The sequence below is a fragment of the Miscanthus floridulus genome, chromosome 1, assembly GCF_019320115.1.
Source record: "Miscanthus floridulus cultivar M001 chromosome 1, ASM1932011v1, whole genome shotgun sequence".
NCBI lineage: Eukaryota > Viridiplantae > Streptophyta > Magnoliopsida > Poales > Poaceae > Miscanthus > Miscanthus floridulus.
In genome coordinates this window covers 528,289-547,093 of record NC_089580.1, presented here as the reverse complement: position 1 = coordinate 547,093, position 18,805 = coordinate 528,289, and the positions used below count along the sequence as shown (strand labels likewise).

The window sequence follows — 18,805 nt, the reverse complement described above, 5'->3', positions numbered from 1 at the left end:
CTGACAGGTACTCAGCAGTCCTGCTACACGATGATCTGAATTGGAGACGTCAAACTTGACCCTGCGATCTCCCCTGCGGCCTTGTTGCAGCCTTGCCACTAATCACGTAGTCCTCGTGATTAGCCTTCCATGGTTTGCTGGAACAAGGTGTAGGCGGTGGAAGAGATTGGAACTCAATTGTCCCTCTAAGGCGGTGGAAGAGATTGGAACTCAATTGTCCGTCTAAATTCCAGGATTGGCTCACGGGAGAAGAAAGGAGAGAGAGAGAGAGGAATAAATATGGCAGTTTCTTCTTTGCTTAACGTGAGCACTTTGGGGGATTAAAATTCCTTTATTTAATCTTGCATGAGTGGAAACTGGAATTTCAGGGGTTAGGGTGGTTAAATCCTAGTGCTGAAATTACAAAAATTCAGGGTGTTACAGAAAGAATACCGACACTGTTGTGATGTATGGTCTGGGAGCTATGGGTATATTGTTTTCAACTTGGTTATCAATGTAGGCACTAAAGCCCCGTTTGGCAGGGCTTCTCCACCGGCTTCAAGAGCCGTTTAGAGTCGTTTTCTATCAAATGGGGTAAAGTAAAATAGCTTCACTTGTGAAGCCCCTAAAAACATGCTCTCACAGTTATTTGGGGTGGGATGGAGCCAAAAAAAGTGGCTTCTCCCGGTGCCGGGTACCTTAGAACGGGGTACCCCGAGCGAACATCAAAGGGGTCGCTAAAGTCCCATCAAAAAATAAAGCTAGAAGGTAAGCCGTGGACCCCTCACCCGCCACGACCGAGCCCACCAAGCCCTCCGCCTCGCCTCGAGCCTCGCGCAGGAAGTCTCGGTGTCCTGACACGATCTCCGCCTCGCGCGAGGCTCTCCACGAAAAGCCTCGGCAGGGAACGCCGTCTCCGCCTCGCGCGAGGCTCCCCACGGAAGGCCTCGGCAGGGGGTACATTCTCCGTGTCGCGCGAGGCCTCTCGCGGAAGGCCTCGGCAAGGAGTCCGACCTCCGTCTCGTGCGAGGCCTCATTCTCCGTGTCGCTCGAGGCCGGTTCGTCCGCGGCCCGTCGCCCCCCGCCTCGGCCGACCCTCCCGACAGCGCGTCATGTCTCATTAATACTTCAACCACTCCCGCAATCTCAGCCGGACGATGGCTCGACACCACAGAATGGCCGACAGGACCCGAGGTCGCATCAGCGCCATACCGGCTGGGACAGGGCACGGCAGGAATTACCGGCCACTGTGTCCTAACGCTGTGCCCACGATCAGCGCCCACACTACACTGTGTACCGCGATCCCCGCCTCAAAAACAACATCGCACGGACAACTTGGCCTAGGTCATCACCGCCTCCAAGTCGACGTATCAGATCAGCCGCCCACTCGAGGCCTCGGCACTGTACACCAAGGTCTCGGCTATCTTGGGTTTCGTGCCCGCCGAGACCCCCACTGCGGTGCGGCCTTGGCGCCGATCAAGCCTCGGCCTCACGCACAGTCCGTCCATAGTGGTTTGCACGTCCACCGCCGCACCCACTCCAAGGCAGTCCTAGGGCTCTCACGACGCACAGGATCGGATGGGACTGGCACGCCGCCCTAGTGCTCCAAGGACGGACCACTCCGACGGCCACGCCGCCATAGGAACAGGCCACAGGGCTCGGACATGCCGCCCCTGTTGGCACGACGCCGCATAGTTAACACATGTACTGTCCTTGTCCTCCCTTCAGCTATAAAAGGAGAGGACTTGGGCCACTTAGAAAAAAACAGACGGAGAAGAACACCTTGTAACACACACACACGCACACATCCCTGCCGCCTGAGAGCAACGTCTCAGACGGCCCATACGACACCTTGCCGAGACCTGGGACTAGCTCCCTCTCTCCCCTAGCTTGTAACCCCTTACTACGAGCACTTCGGTGCAAGGAATACAAGATCGATCTCTCAGACTGGACGTAGGGCGTCGATTGCCTGAACCAGTATAAACCTTGTGTCTCTTTGCATCACCATCCGGGATTAGGGGCACGTAGTTCTAATTCACTGGTTGGTTGAGGACCCCCCGGTTCGAAACACCGACACCCGGCTCCTCCTCCAGGCCCCTAAAAACATGCTCTCACAGGGAACCATTTTGTCAAATGGTTTACCAAAACCGCTTCAGCTCCACCGGTGGAACTGTTCGTGGAGCTGAAGAAAAAAAAAATGGCTTCACTAGTGAAGTGAAGCCCTGCCAAACAGGGCATAAAAAGAGTTCTGTTCAGATCTTGTTCATAACTTGGCGCAGCTTGATGGTTGGAATGAGAATACTAAAAAGAGGTTTGTTTTGGCGGGTGGGGGGTGGAAAGAAAATTAAGATCTGCAAAGATAGATGGGTCAACGAGGCCCCATGCCACCCAATTGTGCCACTGGTGCCCCTGCCTGGAGAGCTGACGGTAGACAGGCAATGGAAGGAGGAGCTGGTGCAAGCTTGTTTTTAGGCCGGCTGATGCTGGACGCATCACTAAAATGCCCTTAAGCTACAACCGAACCGAAGATGTTCGGCCTGTTCGCTGGTTGGTTTCTGGGCTGATAAACTTGATATTGATTTGTTGTGAGAGGAAAACACTATTGAGTGACTAATAAGTTCTCACTGAAATCAACTAAGTAAACAGGTTGGTTGCTTCATGGCCATTTACCAAATCAGGCATATACACTGTAAGTCAGCATACATTATGGCAAAAAGGGATGCAGTTTTTCTGAAAGCTTCAGTGAAGAGTAAAGCGGAGAGGTCAGACCAATCAAAGTCAGCATACATGGAAAGCACCAACCGCCTCCCCTGCGAGCAACCGCCACCACCGCCGCCACCGCAAGGCGGCGATCTCTGAACCGAGCTAAGGAATGCGGCGCAGACCACTGTGAGCACCAGGGCCAGGAGCTCCCGGCGAGTAGGCCGACGAGGACGATGGCGACCAGAACTAGAGCAGGGAACCGGATCCCTGCCTCTGCCTGCTCCTCTTCCTCTTCCTCCTCGATGAGGTCGTCCACCGACGCATCGATTTCTACGGGCGCGGCATCGGCATCTACTTCTATGCCTTGTTGGCTGCGGCGAGAGCCCCTCGAAGAATCCGCCTCTTTGGCAGCAGCGGAGGCGTTCTCCGCGGCGACACCGGTTTGACCGGCGGAGCCACGCGGGAGCCCGAGGAATCCGCCGCCGCCGCGCGCCATAGCATCGTCCGCTCGGTCGCCCTCGCTGCGGAAAGAGGAACCTGACGAACCCGCCTCCTTACTCCTCCGTCCTCTGTGCAACTTCTTGGCGCTGGCCGCGAGCAGGTTCTTCCAGGACTTCTTCTTTGCCTTTGCCTTCGGGTTGCTTGATTCGTCAAGGACGCCGCTGCTTTCTTCGACAGCCAGGATGCAGGCGTCGCTTCCCCTGTCGGAATCCGAGCAGCTCGGCTGCGACGGCTCGGTCTCCGCGTCGACCTCCCGGATCGGCGAGACGCGCCCGCGGCCATCCTCCAGGCAAAGCCGCCTCTCGGCCACCGCCGGCCGGGGCCGGGGCCGCCGCCTGGGGGGCAGCGAGGACGACGACCTCACGGACTCGAGCAGGTAGAGCGAGAAGGAGGCGACGGTGACGGCCGCAACCACCTTCTTGCTCCAGATTTTTCGCGAACGCACTAACACGTATTTCATTACAAGGGAGCGGACAACGACCAAATACCAAATAGAAATGCTATACAACATATATATATATATATATATATATATATATATATATATATATATATATATATATATATATATATATATATAAATATATATATATATATATATATATATATATATATAAATATATATATATATATATATGTTTTAGTATAAAAAAACATATTAATTTTTTACACAAAGAAACACATAGCTAGGCCTGGACGCGACAGCGTAGCACCAGCAGGATGTAAGCAGGGGAGGCCCGGACGGCATGGGAAGCCGCCTGGAGGACAGTGCGCCCAACAAAGGAAACGACCAGCTGGATTCTGACGAAGAGGAGACAGATTTTCAATCGATAGTGCCCTCTGCATCCATCGTTTCCGCGGTATAATTTGTTCTTCTAAAAAAAATTGTTTTATGTGATATTTAATCTATGATATATGGATCTATGATCTTGTGATTGTCTGAAGGTAGAAGAAGACTAGAGATAGAAGAATGATGGAGCTGTTGGATCTTAATCTTATGGTGCAAAAAAAATCATGTGTTAAAATTATATAAAACATATGGTTGTGCAGTAGACAGACTCGTTATTTTTATATTTCAGCAATGTATGTTGTGCAAAGAGTTCTACGGGGGAAAAACTCCTGAAATTTAGAAAGAAACGGTCAACGCGATTTTTTAAGCCGGGCCGTCACATGCTTGCGCGTGAAAAGCCGAACAAGATCTTGGGCAGTTGTGGTGCTCTTTTCTGAAAGACGCCATGGCAGGTTGACATATACATGGAAGTACTAATATGCTTCGCGATCCTCTAAAATAATGTGGATTTTGACATAGAATCAGGGTCTCGTGGAGTATGTTGACGAATAACCAGGACGATGTTCAATATTCGATGTGCTAGCTAATATCACCCGTACTATATTTATTATTATTTTTATTACGAGATCTTCTCGGGCATCTGATTTTTTTATAATTTAGTCCTTTTTTTAAGAAAATTTATGTTTATCTTTTGGAAGACGTAAACTTATCTTTGAATCCTAGGGGTCGGCGTCAGGACTCATGACTCCAAAGTAACACGTTTCAGCGCCACAGATCTTGGCTCCGAGATGCCTAGGCATACACAGCAGGGCATCCTAGGTGGCGTTGACGTGGCCAGTACCTCAGAGCAACAGATCTTCTGTGGCTCCGAGTTCGGAGCTGTGGATCTTGGCTCTAAGCTCGGAGCCATGGATCCTGACGCCGAGCATGGATTCAAAACCCACGGCCAAGTTTCCATTGCCGAGGCTGCTTTCATTTCTTCCTCCTCTCTCTCGGGTTCTTCCTCTTCTTAACCCGTCCATATCTTAAATCGACGAATTTGACCTTGGATACTTAGATTTGATCCATGCATCTTCGCGAGCAAGGTATCATCTCTCCCCTTATTATTTTTTACTCGTTGATTTAGTATATATTACATCTATTTTGCAACCCTAGATACGTTATTACCTAATATTTGAAGTGATTTTTTATTTTTTGTATTATGTAACGGTAGGATGCCAAGGCGTGGTAAAGCTAGTAAGCCAATGTAATCTCTTATCATTGTGTTATATTATGTTTTCATTTATGTGCAACAAATGGAAAAATCCTAGATTTAGGGTTTAATGTTCATTGCTTTTGGTTCTTAGAACAAATTTGGTTCAATTGTAGTTATGGCCGGATGACCGGAAATGCCTTCGATCCATTGCCTCTACCTAGTGGTGTTCCAGTGCCCATGTACTGGTGCGGTGATCCTTGTAAGATAGCCAAGTCCGATAAAAAGGACATGTATAGGCAGAGGTATTGGATTGTGCCAATTTTGCATTTGAGCCTACACTTCGTCAGTGTCGTATTAACAAGATGGTGAGAAATTGATGTTGTGTAATAATTATTTTGTGTCAAATGAAGCCTTGCATGATTTATTTTTTGTAACAATTGCATTTGTTGCAGACCCCTCCATCGCTTTATGATTTTGAGCAGTGGATCGACACTGAGATTAAGCCGGAAGACAAGGAGTGGATGTAGAAATTGTTATGGTGGGAGGCAGAGGACAAGGAGACGATGGAGAAGAGACGTAGAGAGGATGCTCTAAAAAAGGAACACAAGGAAGAGGAGGAAAGGAGATGAAGCTTGAGCATGCACTCCGAGCGAAGACAGCGATGGAGGAGAATCCCGGTGCCCAGAGGAAGAAAAAGTAGCCTCGTTACACTTAATAGTCTTCATGACTTGTTAGTTTTATGATTTATTCATGAACAATGTTGTCTAATCTTGAACTTTGCATTGTGTTGTCATGTAATGCACTTTAAGTATGGACGTACCTAGGGCATGTTCTACGTTATTTAGTTTGTCGTCATGTACTTCAAATGTTGTTATGTTGATTAATGTGCTCTATTATTGGACCTTTCATAGTGTTGTTGGTTTCATTATTTGTTGCCATAATATTGAGTTTAATATTGCATAGGTAGTGAAACGAGCTCACGTAGTGCAAATAAAACGTAACGAAGTAGTGGATTACCTAATTCAACACACACAACATTAGGTAATAACATATCTAGAGTTGCAAAATAGACGTAATATATACTAAATCAATGCGTAAAAATGATAAGGGGAGAGAGGATACCTTGCTCGCGAAGATGTATGGATCAAATCCAAGTATCCAAGGTCAAATTCATCGATTCAAGATATTGGCCGGGTTAGGGAGAGGAAGAACCCAAGAGGGAGGAGGAAGAAATGAAAGCAGCCTCGGCAAGGAAAACTTGGCCGTGGATTTGAATCCATGATCGGTGTCAGGATCCATGGCTCCGAGTACGGAGCCGAGATCCACGACTCCGAACTCGGAGCCACAGATCTTGGCTCCGAGCTCGGCGTCAAGATCTGTGGCTTCGAGTTCGGAGCCAAGATCTGTGGCTCCGAGGTACCGGCCACATTAACGCCACCTAGGAATCTAGGATGCCCTGCTGTGCACGTTCAGGCACCTCGAAGCTAAGATCTGTGGCCCGAGACATGTTACCTTAGAGTCATAAGTCCTGACGCCGACTCCCAGAATCCAAAGATAAGTTTACGTCTCTAGGGGGTCAAACGTAAATTTTCTTAAAAAATAACTAAATTATAAAAAATTAGATGGCAGCTGCCGTTGACGTAGCGAGACGATTCTACGGCAACTGCAAGCAACCTCTGGCCGGCTCTGGCAGTCTGGCCCCTGGGTGATTCGTCCACTCAACTGATCCAAGTTCGAACTGTTTTTTTTATGCACAAAAGATTTACGTATCATTGTATTGAGCATAAGAGTTTAAATAAACATACAATACGTTTCTATCGAGCGTCGAAGAAGATCGACCTAACACAACCGAAGCTAGACCATCCCAGCAAAAGCTCCAACGTTTTCTGTTTGACCGTTTCTCATCATCACAAAATAATACGTAGGTGTTAAAATTATGTCACCACTAAGTGATATACTCCTAAGTATATTTGATATTTTTCGTTTGATCAACAGTAGAACAGGACGCAAACAAAGCCTGTCACGCACTCATCTGTGTACTCCTATCTGATATCGACGAGGCAGAGAAATCCCTGGCCGGCAACGTGACACACGATGAAACGCAGTGGTCGTACTAGTAGATTATTAGACTAGCAGCCTGTTTGGTTGGCGATTTCGTATCGTTGTTGGTTTATAAAGAAATACTGTTGACTAATTTATGTGAGAGAAAAATACTGTTTTGACTAAAAATTTACGATCGTTTACGACACGCCACGGGCAAACGAACAGGACAGAGGCGGTGACTTCTCTCATTTTCCCTTTCCAAGTCCGGGATCAGGCCGTCTCCGTCACGCGGGTCTCGTGACATAACAGGTTGCGAGGCTTGGCTTAGTACAGGGCCATGCCGTGCGGCGTACGTGCAGTGCAGGTGCAGGAGACCCGGCAGTTTCCACGGAAACAAGAGAGAATTCTGCGCCACGCGCTCAACCCACTCCATCGGAGTCGGCCAGCCTAGACTAGGACACCAGGAAATGTCAAGTTTCTCAAAAAAAGGGCGCGTTTAGTTGGCAAAAAATTTTTTAGCTACTATAATATTTTCGTTTGTATTTGGTAATTAGTGTCTAATTATAGACTAATTAGATTCGAAAGTTTCGTCTTATGATTTCTCACTCAACTGTGCAATTAGTTTTGTTTTGCGTCTATATTTAGTACTCCATGCATGTGCCGTAAGATTTGATGTGACATTTTAGAATAAATTTTTTGAATCTAAACAGGGCCAAAGTCGATGTGCTATTCCTTTTTTTTGTGAATAGTCGGCGTGCTATTCAGTCTACACCAGGTGCGAGTGAAATGATGGGCCGACCCCAAAGTCTAGAGGCCTTTTTTGTTTTTTATTAGCCAGTCAGCCTTGCCTGACACGTGACGTCCAGGCACTCATCTGAATCTGTTTGGATGAATCCTGGTCCAGAAGCACTGAACTGATTCCGGTCCAAACAAGTCTTTAGGATGTGTTTGCTTTGCTACTCGTCAATCTCTTGCCTAGAGCTAGGAGCACTCCCAAGCCTGACCATGGAGCTGTCAGGAGGCTCTCAACCAAACAAGTTTTCATCTTAGACGTCTAATGATAAACACCTAAAGTTAAAATTAATGTCTGAATTCTTCGGTGATTATCAAAACCTACACTTTTGCATATGAAATGGTGCCAACCGATGGGTGAAGTACTTTTTATTAAAGCGAATAAAAATCAGAATGACTAAGAGTATCTCAAAGAGGCTCTTCATATTCTTCCTAAATGTTAGGAATAAATATTTTGGTAAAAAAACTATTCCTTCAACAGCTTCTCTAAATGATCATCTAAATATAGCAATCTTCTATTCTGGATTTTTCGCTTGCCAAAAATATAAGACGAGAATGGCTCTCTAGAGTGTGCATGAGATATAAAAAAATACTGTGAAGAGTGATAAGATATAGAAAATTATTTTTACTGTAAATAACTCTTCGAATGATGATTTAAAGAGTGAGATTTAAAAAGACTATCGAAGATACTCTAAAGATGGAACCTGCCGCGCCTCTTCATAATCGTAGAAGGAAAAAAAATGGGAACCACAAGTCTTAGAATGTCCTCAAGCGTGAGGAAATTTTATATTTATAAACTTCCCCATTATTCCAGCTGTCTATACCATGCTACTATATATTTATTTAAGACTGGTCTCTTCATGGGAGCCTCTGTGAATGATGCCCAAGCCATTTAACAGTAATCTATGCCTTGCCTTTCTGTGTGTAATTATTATAGGGTCTTGTGTAGTTGGTGAATTTTTTTGAGAAAGAGTACTGTAGCACTTTCGTTGTTATTTGGTAATTAGTGTCCAATTATAGTTTAATTAGGCTTAAAAGATTCGTCTCGTAAATTTCGTCTAAACTGTGTAATTAGTTTTATTTTTTATTTATATTTAATACTTCATTCATGCGTTCAAAGATTCGATATGACGGGAAATCTTGAAAAATTTTGCAAAATTTTAGGAACTAAATAGGCACTAGATTAACCCAGGAGTGTACTTCGCATGCACGCTGCAATGTTTGCATATCATTGTCAAGTTGTCAGTCATCAGGCACTCGCACAGCACAGCAGTAAAAAACGAGCTGCGACTTGCGAGGCACAAGACACGTACAGGGAGCATTTATCTTGAGGTTGATCGAGGGGCAACTTTGGAGGGCAGCAAAAAGTAAAACTCGAGTGTGCCAAATCTGCCTCTTTTCTCTGTTGCTTTTTGTCACGTCTAAAATAAAATAAAAAGGGAGAACATCAAGCACCCTTATTTGCTCCCTTCGTTTTCCCCCCTTTTGAGCGCATAAAATGCTTTCCACAAATATCGCAAAACCCGCAAAAACCTGTCAGATTTTGTCAACGCAGTAGTAGAGCTGTATAGCAGCGGCGCGGAGTATTTATTCCACGTTGCGTGCTGGTGTGTTGGCACGGATAACTAACAATTTATACTAAAAATATATGGATCACACGATAAAATAATAATACTATTAAATTAAATACGTTAAAGTGACATTTAATTCAAAAAGCAAAGTTTATGAATTTAACACAGTCACGGAGTGCGCGGCGTCGCAGACTCATAAACTCTAGAGCTTCCAGAGATTGGGTCGAATCCAACCTAGAGCCTCGGAGCCGTGCATCTTTTTCTGGATGGGCTTCACTTCGGATGCGCCGGTAGCAATATCAACGATCTCCGGTCGATGGACCAAGTCGTATGGATCCCCATACAATGGCTCAGACATGTAGATTTTGTTCTCCTTGTACTTGGATACACTTGTTCCACTGAAGCTTTCATTGAAATGTTTAGACACGAACAGTGTCTGATCACCGATGTCCCTCATCCTAGACCACTCCGGCGTACGGTCGTGGAGGTTACACATGTAGATCGCGCTGTTGTAGGTGAATCTCTGTGTCTCGTGGAACGTGCTCACCATGGCACCCACAATGTGCAGCTCACCCTTTGATTCTAGGTAGCTGCGGTGGCAGAGCCCCGTAGGTGGCGACAACGATGGCAGCAGCGTCGCGGTTGGAGTCGCGCCGACGACGTTGCTTGCTGCAAACGGAGATTTCTCCAGTGCAGTCGATCGCCAAGAACTTGTCTTGGCAGTGGACGATGGACCCCACGGAGAACTCCAGTTTGGTGTCGAGCAGCGTCCATGCGCTGTCGACTCCAACCCGACAGAACGCGACCTCCGTGGAGCACCCAAGCATGGCCATGGCCACGCACTCGCGGCCGGCGGCGTCAGGCGGCATCGAGAGCATGATCTCACAGAAGAACACGTCCCTCATGTCTTCTAGCTTGATGGCTCTGCCTGCAGCATCCGCGTCCCCCTAGCCGTTGGTGGGATGGAGGACCCACCGGCCGTGGACCCTAGACATGCGTTCCGATGAGGACGTCACCACGACGTGTTCACCTGCTAGCGGGAGTTCAATGTGGGGGGCACGGGCACCGGCGAATGGATTCAACAGCGTCATGGACGCCGCCTCGTCCATGAGCGTCAGCCACCCACACGAGGAGCCGCACGCCACCTTACCGCGCACGTCGGGTAGCGTCTTGGACAAGACCTTCTTCTCCGGGACGCAGTAGAAGCCGACGCGGTCCGAGTTGGGGTCGAACGGGAGCAGCAGGAACGGCCTGAAGGTCGCGAACGGGACGGCGGCGCGCCATGGGGAGCAAGCGGATCGGAAGGACGCCGCGTCGTGGCCTGACGCGAGACGCTGCCTAATGGACTCGAGGAGATCCTCTGACAGGCCGGATCTCCAGTTAGGGAGAGGTAGGGACCTTCTATTGGGATTGGGAGGCTGGGCCATGGAAGACAGATGACATCCAACTATGGTTCACGCAAGAAACAGCAAGCGAGGGCGACGAAACACGTGAGCGTGAAACCAAATGAAAGGAGAAAAAAATTGTTCCTTTTGCAAATGCAAAGAGGGGAAGTAATTAAATGTAGGCAGTTTTGGCAAGATTCTCAGAAATACAAAGAGGTTCCTTTTGTCTTAATTCTCTTTCCTTCTGTGTTAATTCTCTTTTCTTTTACTCATTGCCATGTATACTAGTGCATGCAAACATGCAATGTATATATAGATAGCACAATAATTTTCTACTTCCTATTTTGTCGTGATTTCTCTATCACATGACATGCAATATTCAATAAGGAGAATGGTACGATCAATCAGTAATTAAGGTGTTGTGGGATGCAGGCGTGAGCAGACAGACGAACCAAAATAAATATCGCACCAAAAAAATATCCACACTTTAGTTTTTTTTTTAGATAGATAGACATGTAAATATTCGGCGCACTTTATGCGTCTGTTCCTGTCAGGCTGTCACTGAAATTCTCAGCAAAAAGGTTCTAGCTGTTTCCAAGCGAAAATCTCAGCAGAAACGTGTATCCCGTCCTGCGAATGTGAGCGGTTGGTTTGGCCACCGCTGCCTGCAAGAGTCTCTGGAATACATCACGGTACGGTTGGCCGGTTGGGGTACGTTGAGGTCTTGTGTTGAGGAACATTTGCCGACGGTGAGTCGGTGACCAGATCACGCCTGGAAAAGCGGATGCGAGTTCCTCCACCAACTTGTTGGACGCCGACCGGCAAATACCGCGGCAGTACGTGTACGTGGCTACCGAGCTGCTGCGTCATGTCACCCTCGCGTTTCAACGACCTCTGAAGCCGTCCACGTTTGAGAGGAACCTCGCGAAAGCGGTGATGGATGCATACATTGCCGGCGAGGTGTTTGTTCCGGAATCGGGAGCGACTTTTTGGGTCCATTGCAACTTCGCAGCTTGGCGCGTGGCTGCATTTTGTGCCGCTCGTGTAGCTTTTTTTCCCATCTTTCTCCTTTTTCCGAGATGAAGGGGAATGCAGTAATAAAACTTGATCAAGTACGGACCATGTATCATCTTCCTCAAATATACGGAGTGGCTTCATGAAAACAGATTAGAAACGATAATACGGCACGCCTAACGTCTGGATGTCCGGATGGACAACGCATGTTCGGACGCTCGCGTATGCTGCTGCTCTACCCCTACTCGTGCGTCCATCCACAACTCCCGCTCCCACACACATGCACGTGGGCACAACTTCTATCGGACCCCCCCCCCCCCCCCCCGGCACGGTTGACACGCCCACCCCCACCCCCATCTGTTTGCCTCACCCTCGCAAGCGCACCCCCGCCCCGTCGTGCCCCCGACGCGGCCCCCAGAGCGCCGCGTGCCACGTCCACTGGCTCGCCACGCACCATTTTTCGACGCCCCCTGACTCTCCGAACAGCATGAAACACTTGAGTGCAACATACATCATGAAACATTTGGAACATATAGTTGCAACGTGTGTGTAAAAACATATGTAACATCCAGATATAACACTTGCAATTTGCAACATGAACACGCTTGCTGCAACAAAAGACTAAAACAGATGAAACATTTTTAAACATACTTTTGCAACATATGTGTGGAACATATGTTACATCAAGATCAAACGCTTGCAACAATACATCTGGGATCAAACGAAACATTTCGAACAAAACGCTTACAACATGCTTCCGAAACACTTGCAACATCCCCTAATCTATTTTTGCAACATTCATATGGTTCTCTGAAACGTCTGAAATAATTGAAACGTACAATTGCAACATAGGGGAGAGAGAGCCTGGCGCACGGAGCGTCTGGTCGCCGGATCTATGGGTATTGGGGGCTCCCGGTGGGGGAGGACACCAGTGTAGGGGTAGGGGTGCCGCCGGGGTGGGGGAGGAGGACGCCGAGGGGGAGGAGCCAGCGGGGTGGGAAGAGGAGGACGCCGGGGGTGGGTGAAGGAGCCGCCGGGGTCGAGGAAGAGGATGTCGCGGTGGGAGAGGGGGATGCCGGGGTGGGTGAGGGCGCCACCGCTGGCTAGGGAGGGAGTCGGCTGCATGCACGACGGGAGGGGTGAGAGGCGCGAGAGCCACTGGGCGCGAGCGAGCCGGTATGTAGCAACGGCGTGGGTTGGTGTGCGCGGCGTGGCAGAGCCTTGCGTCGCGAGTAGGCGCACGTCGCGGGATGGAGCGAGGCGGCGTGGGAATGAGCGGACGGTGCGACAAGCAGATAAGATCGTGGAGGACGATGCGTGGACGCGGTAGCCAATCGTTATCTGCCGGGTCCGGAAAACGACAGACATTCTAGTCAGAGCATTATCCATGATAATAGTACCCATTATGCATAGCTCAACTTCATAGTTTTTTGCTTGAGCTCTCCGAGCAGCTCTAATAGTTGAAACTATTATGATAGGCTATTTCGCAAATTAGCTCGTGATGGTAGATGAAACGATTGAAATGATTATAGTACCCTCTATGTTTTCTCCTCTTCCTATTTCTTCTTCCTTGTCCACAACATGCTTGGGCCAGCATCCTCGACCTCGAGCATCCCAGGTCGCTTGCTCGCACGTGCCCCCGCGACCATGCTCGCGCGAGCCCCGCTGGTGAAGCCAATGTGCCTCGGTTGTCGCACTCACCTGTGCCTCAATGGCCGTGCTCGCTTGCGCCCCTATGGTTGTGCCTGTCCGTCTCGCACGACAGCTCCACTCCAGCGTCCTTCACGCAAAGGCAAATCCAACGTCCACACACGCTGGGGTCACAACTGAAAGGTGAAGCTATGAAAAACTATTATTTTCAGCTTCATATAACTTGATTTCCATGTGAGAGCAAGATTTGATCTCCTTTGGTACAGAGTTTCTTGGTTCTTGTGGCCAAACCAGCTGTAAGCTTACAGTCTGCTTCTCCTCTCTCTTCTTCCTTCTCTCCTCCACCTCAGCATTTAGCTAACTTACAACCTGTTATTATACTTGCTTTTAAAGGATACTCCCATATGAGAGTAAGATTTGGCCTCGTTTGGCACAGCTCCACTTCACCAGTGAAGCAATTTTTTTTTGGCTTCAGCTCCACGAGCAACTTTATCGATTAAGCTAAAGTTGTTTTGGTAAACTGTTTGGTAAAATAGCTCTATATGTAGAGCTCTTTAAAACATGTGAATCCCACGTAGGGCTGACCAGAACGATTTGAAGCTAGAAAAACATGCTATTTTAGCTTTATCCTACACAAATGCTTTGTGACAGCATGTTTTAACGAACTTCACAGGTAAAATTGTTTTAAAAATTTTCGTTTGACATAAAACAGCTTCAAACAACTCATGAAGTCGGAGAAGCATTGCCAAATAGAGCTAGCTTCATAGGTGAAGTTTTTTTTGGAAAAGACCTATTTGGCCAAAAACAACTTCAAACAACTCATTAACCATGGGAAGGGGAAGATTAGGATTTTGTACCGTTGATCTTGACTCCTGAGAGCAGATTAGAAACGGCAATCATTGGTAATAGGTACAGTGTGTAGAGGGATTGCACCAGATAATTGCAGGTCCTAGTCAGCCACTAGGATTTAACTTCCAGTTTCAGCACCGGGAAGGGAAGAAAAGGTCTGCACAACGTGACAATTTTATATCTGGTTCCAGAAGACACCGTTCGGTCCAAAGATATATATAAGGCCACCACACAAAAGAAATCAGCAAATGAAGGCTTCACGGCTAAACACACCATGAGTTGTTTTGGTGACGTCTTACTGAATATAGGTTGCATTGGCGCCTAAATAAATAGACCCAGTGACCTGCTCAAAAAGAAAGGAAAACACTAGTGCATGGAGCACTAAGACCCAGTCTTTTTGTTTGTGCCGTGACAGGGACAAAGAAGCAACACTGCAGCTCAGCAAATGGCAGCAATGCAAGGCCCTGCAAGTCTTGGCCATTGGGAGTGCAGTGTAGGGCAGACCAGTTCTTTCGGTGACACCTTCAGTTCTGCCGATCTCTCCTGGACATCATATCTGCACTAGCTCTGAGTGCGGAAGCTTTAACGGATGGGCGTGCATGTCATGGTCAGATAAACTACAACGTGTCACTGAGAAAATGAGTGCAGTTCCTGTAATAGCGAAACAGAGGAACTTTCATAGTGGGATAGATGGCCTCAGCAAAGATGACAACAACGACGAGCACGAGCTGGGGCAGACCTGGAGACAGGTTAAGCCTAAGCCCAAGGATGGGCTGTATCTTTCTTTCCTGGGCCCTCAATCCCTTGATATTCTGGGCTTTAGATCATAGGCCAAGGCCCAAGGGCTGACATCCACCACTCATATAAGTCCGATGAGAAGCGCTAGCATACACTACTTTCTACACAAAAGCAGCAGTATGAACTGTGAAGAAGATGGACACTGCACACAGTGGCGGATCCAGAAACGGGCTCCGCCCCGGGCTAACTAATATAAGACTTAAAATTTTACCCCACCCAAGTGTTCAACCAATAGACTTAAACAATACGTAGAACATTGAAGGTAGAAAAGTACCAAATTACGAGTCTTCCATGAAAAAAAAAGAACCATACATGTCTTCATGAATTAACACCACTTCCACTTGCACCGACATCCTCAATTCTACATAATCAATTTCAACATCTCAGCCATTTATAAAACAAGATAACATTATGTATTGAAATAGATTAATACAAGTAAACAACACGCACCTTGAGCCCTCATTTGGCAAATTCATCTTACGGTTTCTTAAGCCTTGAAAGCGCTTTAGAATTTTTTCATCTTCAATCGATGCAAACAAATCCCGCTCAATAAAGCAAATCATGCTACTATTCAGCCAATCATCATTCATTTTATTTCTTCGCTCGGTCTTGATAATATTCATAGCAGAGAAGGCTCTTTCAACTGTAGCTGTTGCCACCGGCAAAATCAATGCAAGTTCAATGAGACGATACACCAAAGGAAAAGTTGTATCTCTTTCAGTCTGAACCATCTTCTCAGCAAGGTTACCAAGATCAGTACAATTGTCAAAATTATCATCATTTCTGACTTCATCAATGAATATACGAAGGTCACCCGCAAGCTTTATGCAGTCATAATCACAGAAGTCATCTTTATAAATCTTAGCAAGCTCAACTAACTTCTGTACCTCAAAGTTGGCAAAAGAATCCCTCGGATCAAGACAAGCAACACATCTCAAGAGTTGAGTTGATCTTTCTGGAAATCGATTGTTTAACTCACAATAAACTTGATCAATCACAACATTGAAAATTCCATGATGAAAATGATGGTAGTAACTCACTAATTTAGCACCACGACATCTCGAACGACCTCTAACTAGTATCATATCTTCCATATTAGGAATTTCTATGTTGTTGAGGAGGCAAAACTCCTTTACCTCTTCAAAAAGAGCTTCCCAACCATTTTCCCTCATTTCATTCATATTTCTCATCACAGAGCCAATTAATCCTATTGCACGAACAATGTTTTGATTTTTTTTTGCAAACATTGTGACAGGTCTTGAGTCATCCCCAATACTCTGATCATAAGATGTAATATGAACACAAATTCAAATGACTCCATTCTTTGAATCAATCCAGAGGCTGTAGTTTTCTTTTCCCCATCAGTTCCATCTTCACTAATATTCTCCAACACCTCCAGTACAGAGGACCACATGATCATAAGACGTGCCAATGTTTTATGATGTGTACCCCACCGTGTATCACCAGGGCCTAGCAAGACTAATTTCTTGGTTTTTCCCTCTCCCAGAAAAAATAGTACCACTATCTAACTGCTCAATAAGCTTATCATGGTGACTTTGAAGGAGTTGATCTTTCCTCTTGCAAGAAGCACTAACAACATTGACGATTGAAGTGACATAATTGAAGAAATCAAAAGTTGAGCCACAACACTTGGCTACAGAAACTACCACAAGCTGCAATTGATGAGCAAAACAGTGGATGTAAAAGGCATATGGGTTTTCGTTCAATACCAGTCTTTGTAACCCATGAAATTGTCCTCTCATATTTGAAGCTCCATCATATCCTTGCCCTCTAATCTTGGAAATAGATAGACCATATCTTCTAAGCATAGTATCCAATGCTTTTTTAAGTGAGGTTGATGTGGTGTCAGAAACATGTTCAATGCCAAAAAACCTCTCAATCACACTTCCTTTATCATTGACAAACCTACAAGAGAAAAGAGAAAATAGTGTTACTTGAAAGCAACAAAACAAAACCAACGAAATAACCAAATGGAGAGGAGGTATATACCTCACAACCACAGCCATTTGTTCCTTAATAGATGCATCACGAGCCTCATCAACAAGCACCGCAAACCAACGATCTCCTATTTCACTTTTAATTAACTCACTTGTCTCCTCTGCACAAGCCCTAGCCAAATCTTTCTGAACCATTGGACAACTCATTTGATTATTCCCTGGAGCATTTTCACCGGTCACAAGTGCAGCCTTAGGATCCTTCTTTCTGTACCATTCAAGCATCTCCATAAAGTTCCCTTTATTTCTTGATGTTTTAGACTCATCATGTCCACGAAAGGCTAGAGCTTGCAAAAGGAGGAATCTAGCAATGCCTAACATGATAGTTAAACGAGCTTTATATGCCTCCTCTTCTGCTGCACTTGTAACAGTCCACACATGTTCAACACTTTGCCTCTGATTTTTGAAATCAAGTGCACGCTTTCTTGCATTATTATGAAAGCCATCAATTGATTGAGCATGCTCCTTGAAAGAATCCTTTGCATTCTTCCAATTTCTAAACCCAACTTTGGTGAATGTATCATTACTATGAAACCCAGCTTGTTGTGGCTTAAAGAGATAGCAATAAAAGCAATAAGCTGCATCCTTGGCTACACTGTACTCTAACCAATCAAATTGATCAAACCATGATCCAACAAATCCTCTTGATTGGCCTTTACCATCTTTTTTAGTTTTTGGAAACTTATGACCAGCTGGCCTATATGGACCTATTTGTAGATATGCTCTCCTTGCCTCATCCCTAATGTCATGATGAAAATCATCAATTGGCTTCCTTTCTCCCGGATCGGCAACTATATCTCTCATATCAAGTTCAATCCGTGGTCTTTTTTGCTCAACCCGGCTCTCTATGGTTTCGACAGTACTCTTTGACGCATCTTTTTTGGCATAGTATTTTTCCATTATAAGGTATGAAATGTTGCAATTGAAAAGTAAGACTCAAATGTTCAATGACAGTCCTGCTCAATGAAATGAAATATTCATGACTTTGCAATGTAAAAGGTAGCAATCATGGAGCAATTTTCAAAAAGAAATGAAACTAAAGAGTAGAAATCAACCTATTTCATATTTTCATGGATCCAGTCATCCAGCAGACAGCAGACATCACAGCAGGTCAGCAGCCGCCAGCCAGCAAGGGGGTGGCCGCGTGGGGGTGGGCACTGGGCAGCAGCCAGTAGCCAGCAGGGCTGCAGCCTGCAGGGGCCACGGGGCCAGGCCGGTAGGCCGCCAGGAGGCCGGCCGGCAGGCCGGCTCAGCACTCAGTAGGCCACCACGGGGCTAGGGGGCCAGGCCGCCAGGGGGCCAGCCGGTGCGGCCGTGCAGGCGCAGGCCGCGCGGCGCGCGGCCGGCGTCGCCGTGGCGCAGGGAGGCGGACACCGGGACATGGGAGAGGGGAGGCCGGGAGGCGCGGCGTGCGGGCGCGCGGCCGGCGTCGCCGTGGCGCAGGGAGGCGGACACAGGAGAGGGGAGGCCGGGACTCCGGGAGGCGCGGCGCGTGGGCGCGCGGCCAGCGGAGGTGCAGC

At 47.0% G+C, this 18,805-nt stretch overlaps 1 protein-coding gene and 1 pseudogene across 1 annotated transcript; both read right to left on the bottom strand.

The window, feature by feature from the left end:
• Positions 1–2,634: 2,634 nt before the first annotated feature.
• Positions 2,635–3,658, bottom strand: LOC136470631 (uncharacterized; annotated as a pseudogene).
• Positions 3,659–10,521: 6,863 nt separating this feature from the next.
• On the bottom strand, positions 10,522–18,237 carry LOC136511009 (uncharacterized). Its single transcript, XM_066505262.1, has 5 exons — positions 17,281–18,237; positions 16,938–17,196; positions 16,340–16,547; positions 15,721–16,225; positions 10,522–10,912 (listed from the first exon to the last, which is right to left on the bottom strand). Exons 1-5 carry the CDS (start codon positions 18,183–18,185, stop codon positions 10,522–10,524), a joined length of 2,268 nt encoding a protein of 755 aa, XP_066361359.1. The 5' UTR covers positions 18,186–18,237.
• Between the last annotated feature and the right edge of the window lie 568 nt (positions 18,238–18,805).

Coding starts and splice junctions, on each gene's coding strand:
- LOC136511009 (XM_066505262.1), bottom strand. CDS start 18,185: ATGGAAAAATACTATGCCAAAAAAGATGCGTCAAAGAGTACTGTCGAA. Junction 16,548..16,937: donor CTCATCAATTGCAGCTTGTG/GTAGTTTCTGTA, acceptor TCTTATGATCAG/AGTATTGGGGATGACTCAAG. Junction 16,226..16,339: donor AGATATGATACTAGTTAGAG/GTCGTTCGAGAT, acceptor ATCGATTTCCAG/AAAGATCAACTCAACTCTTG.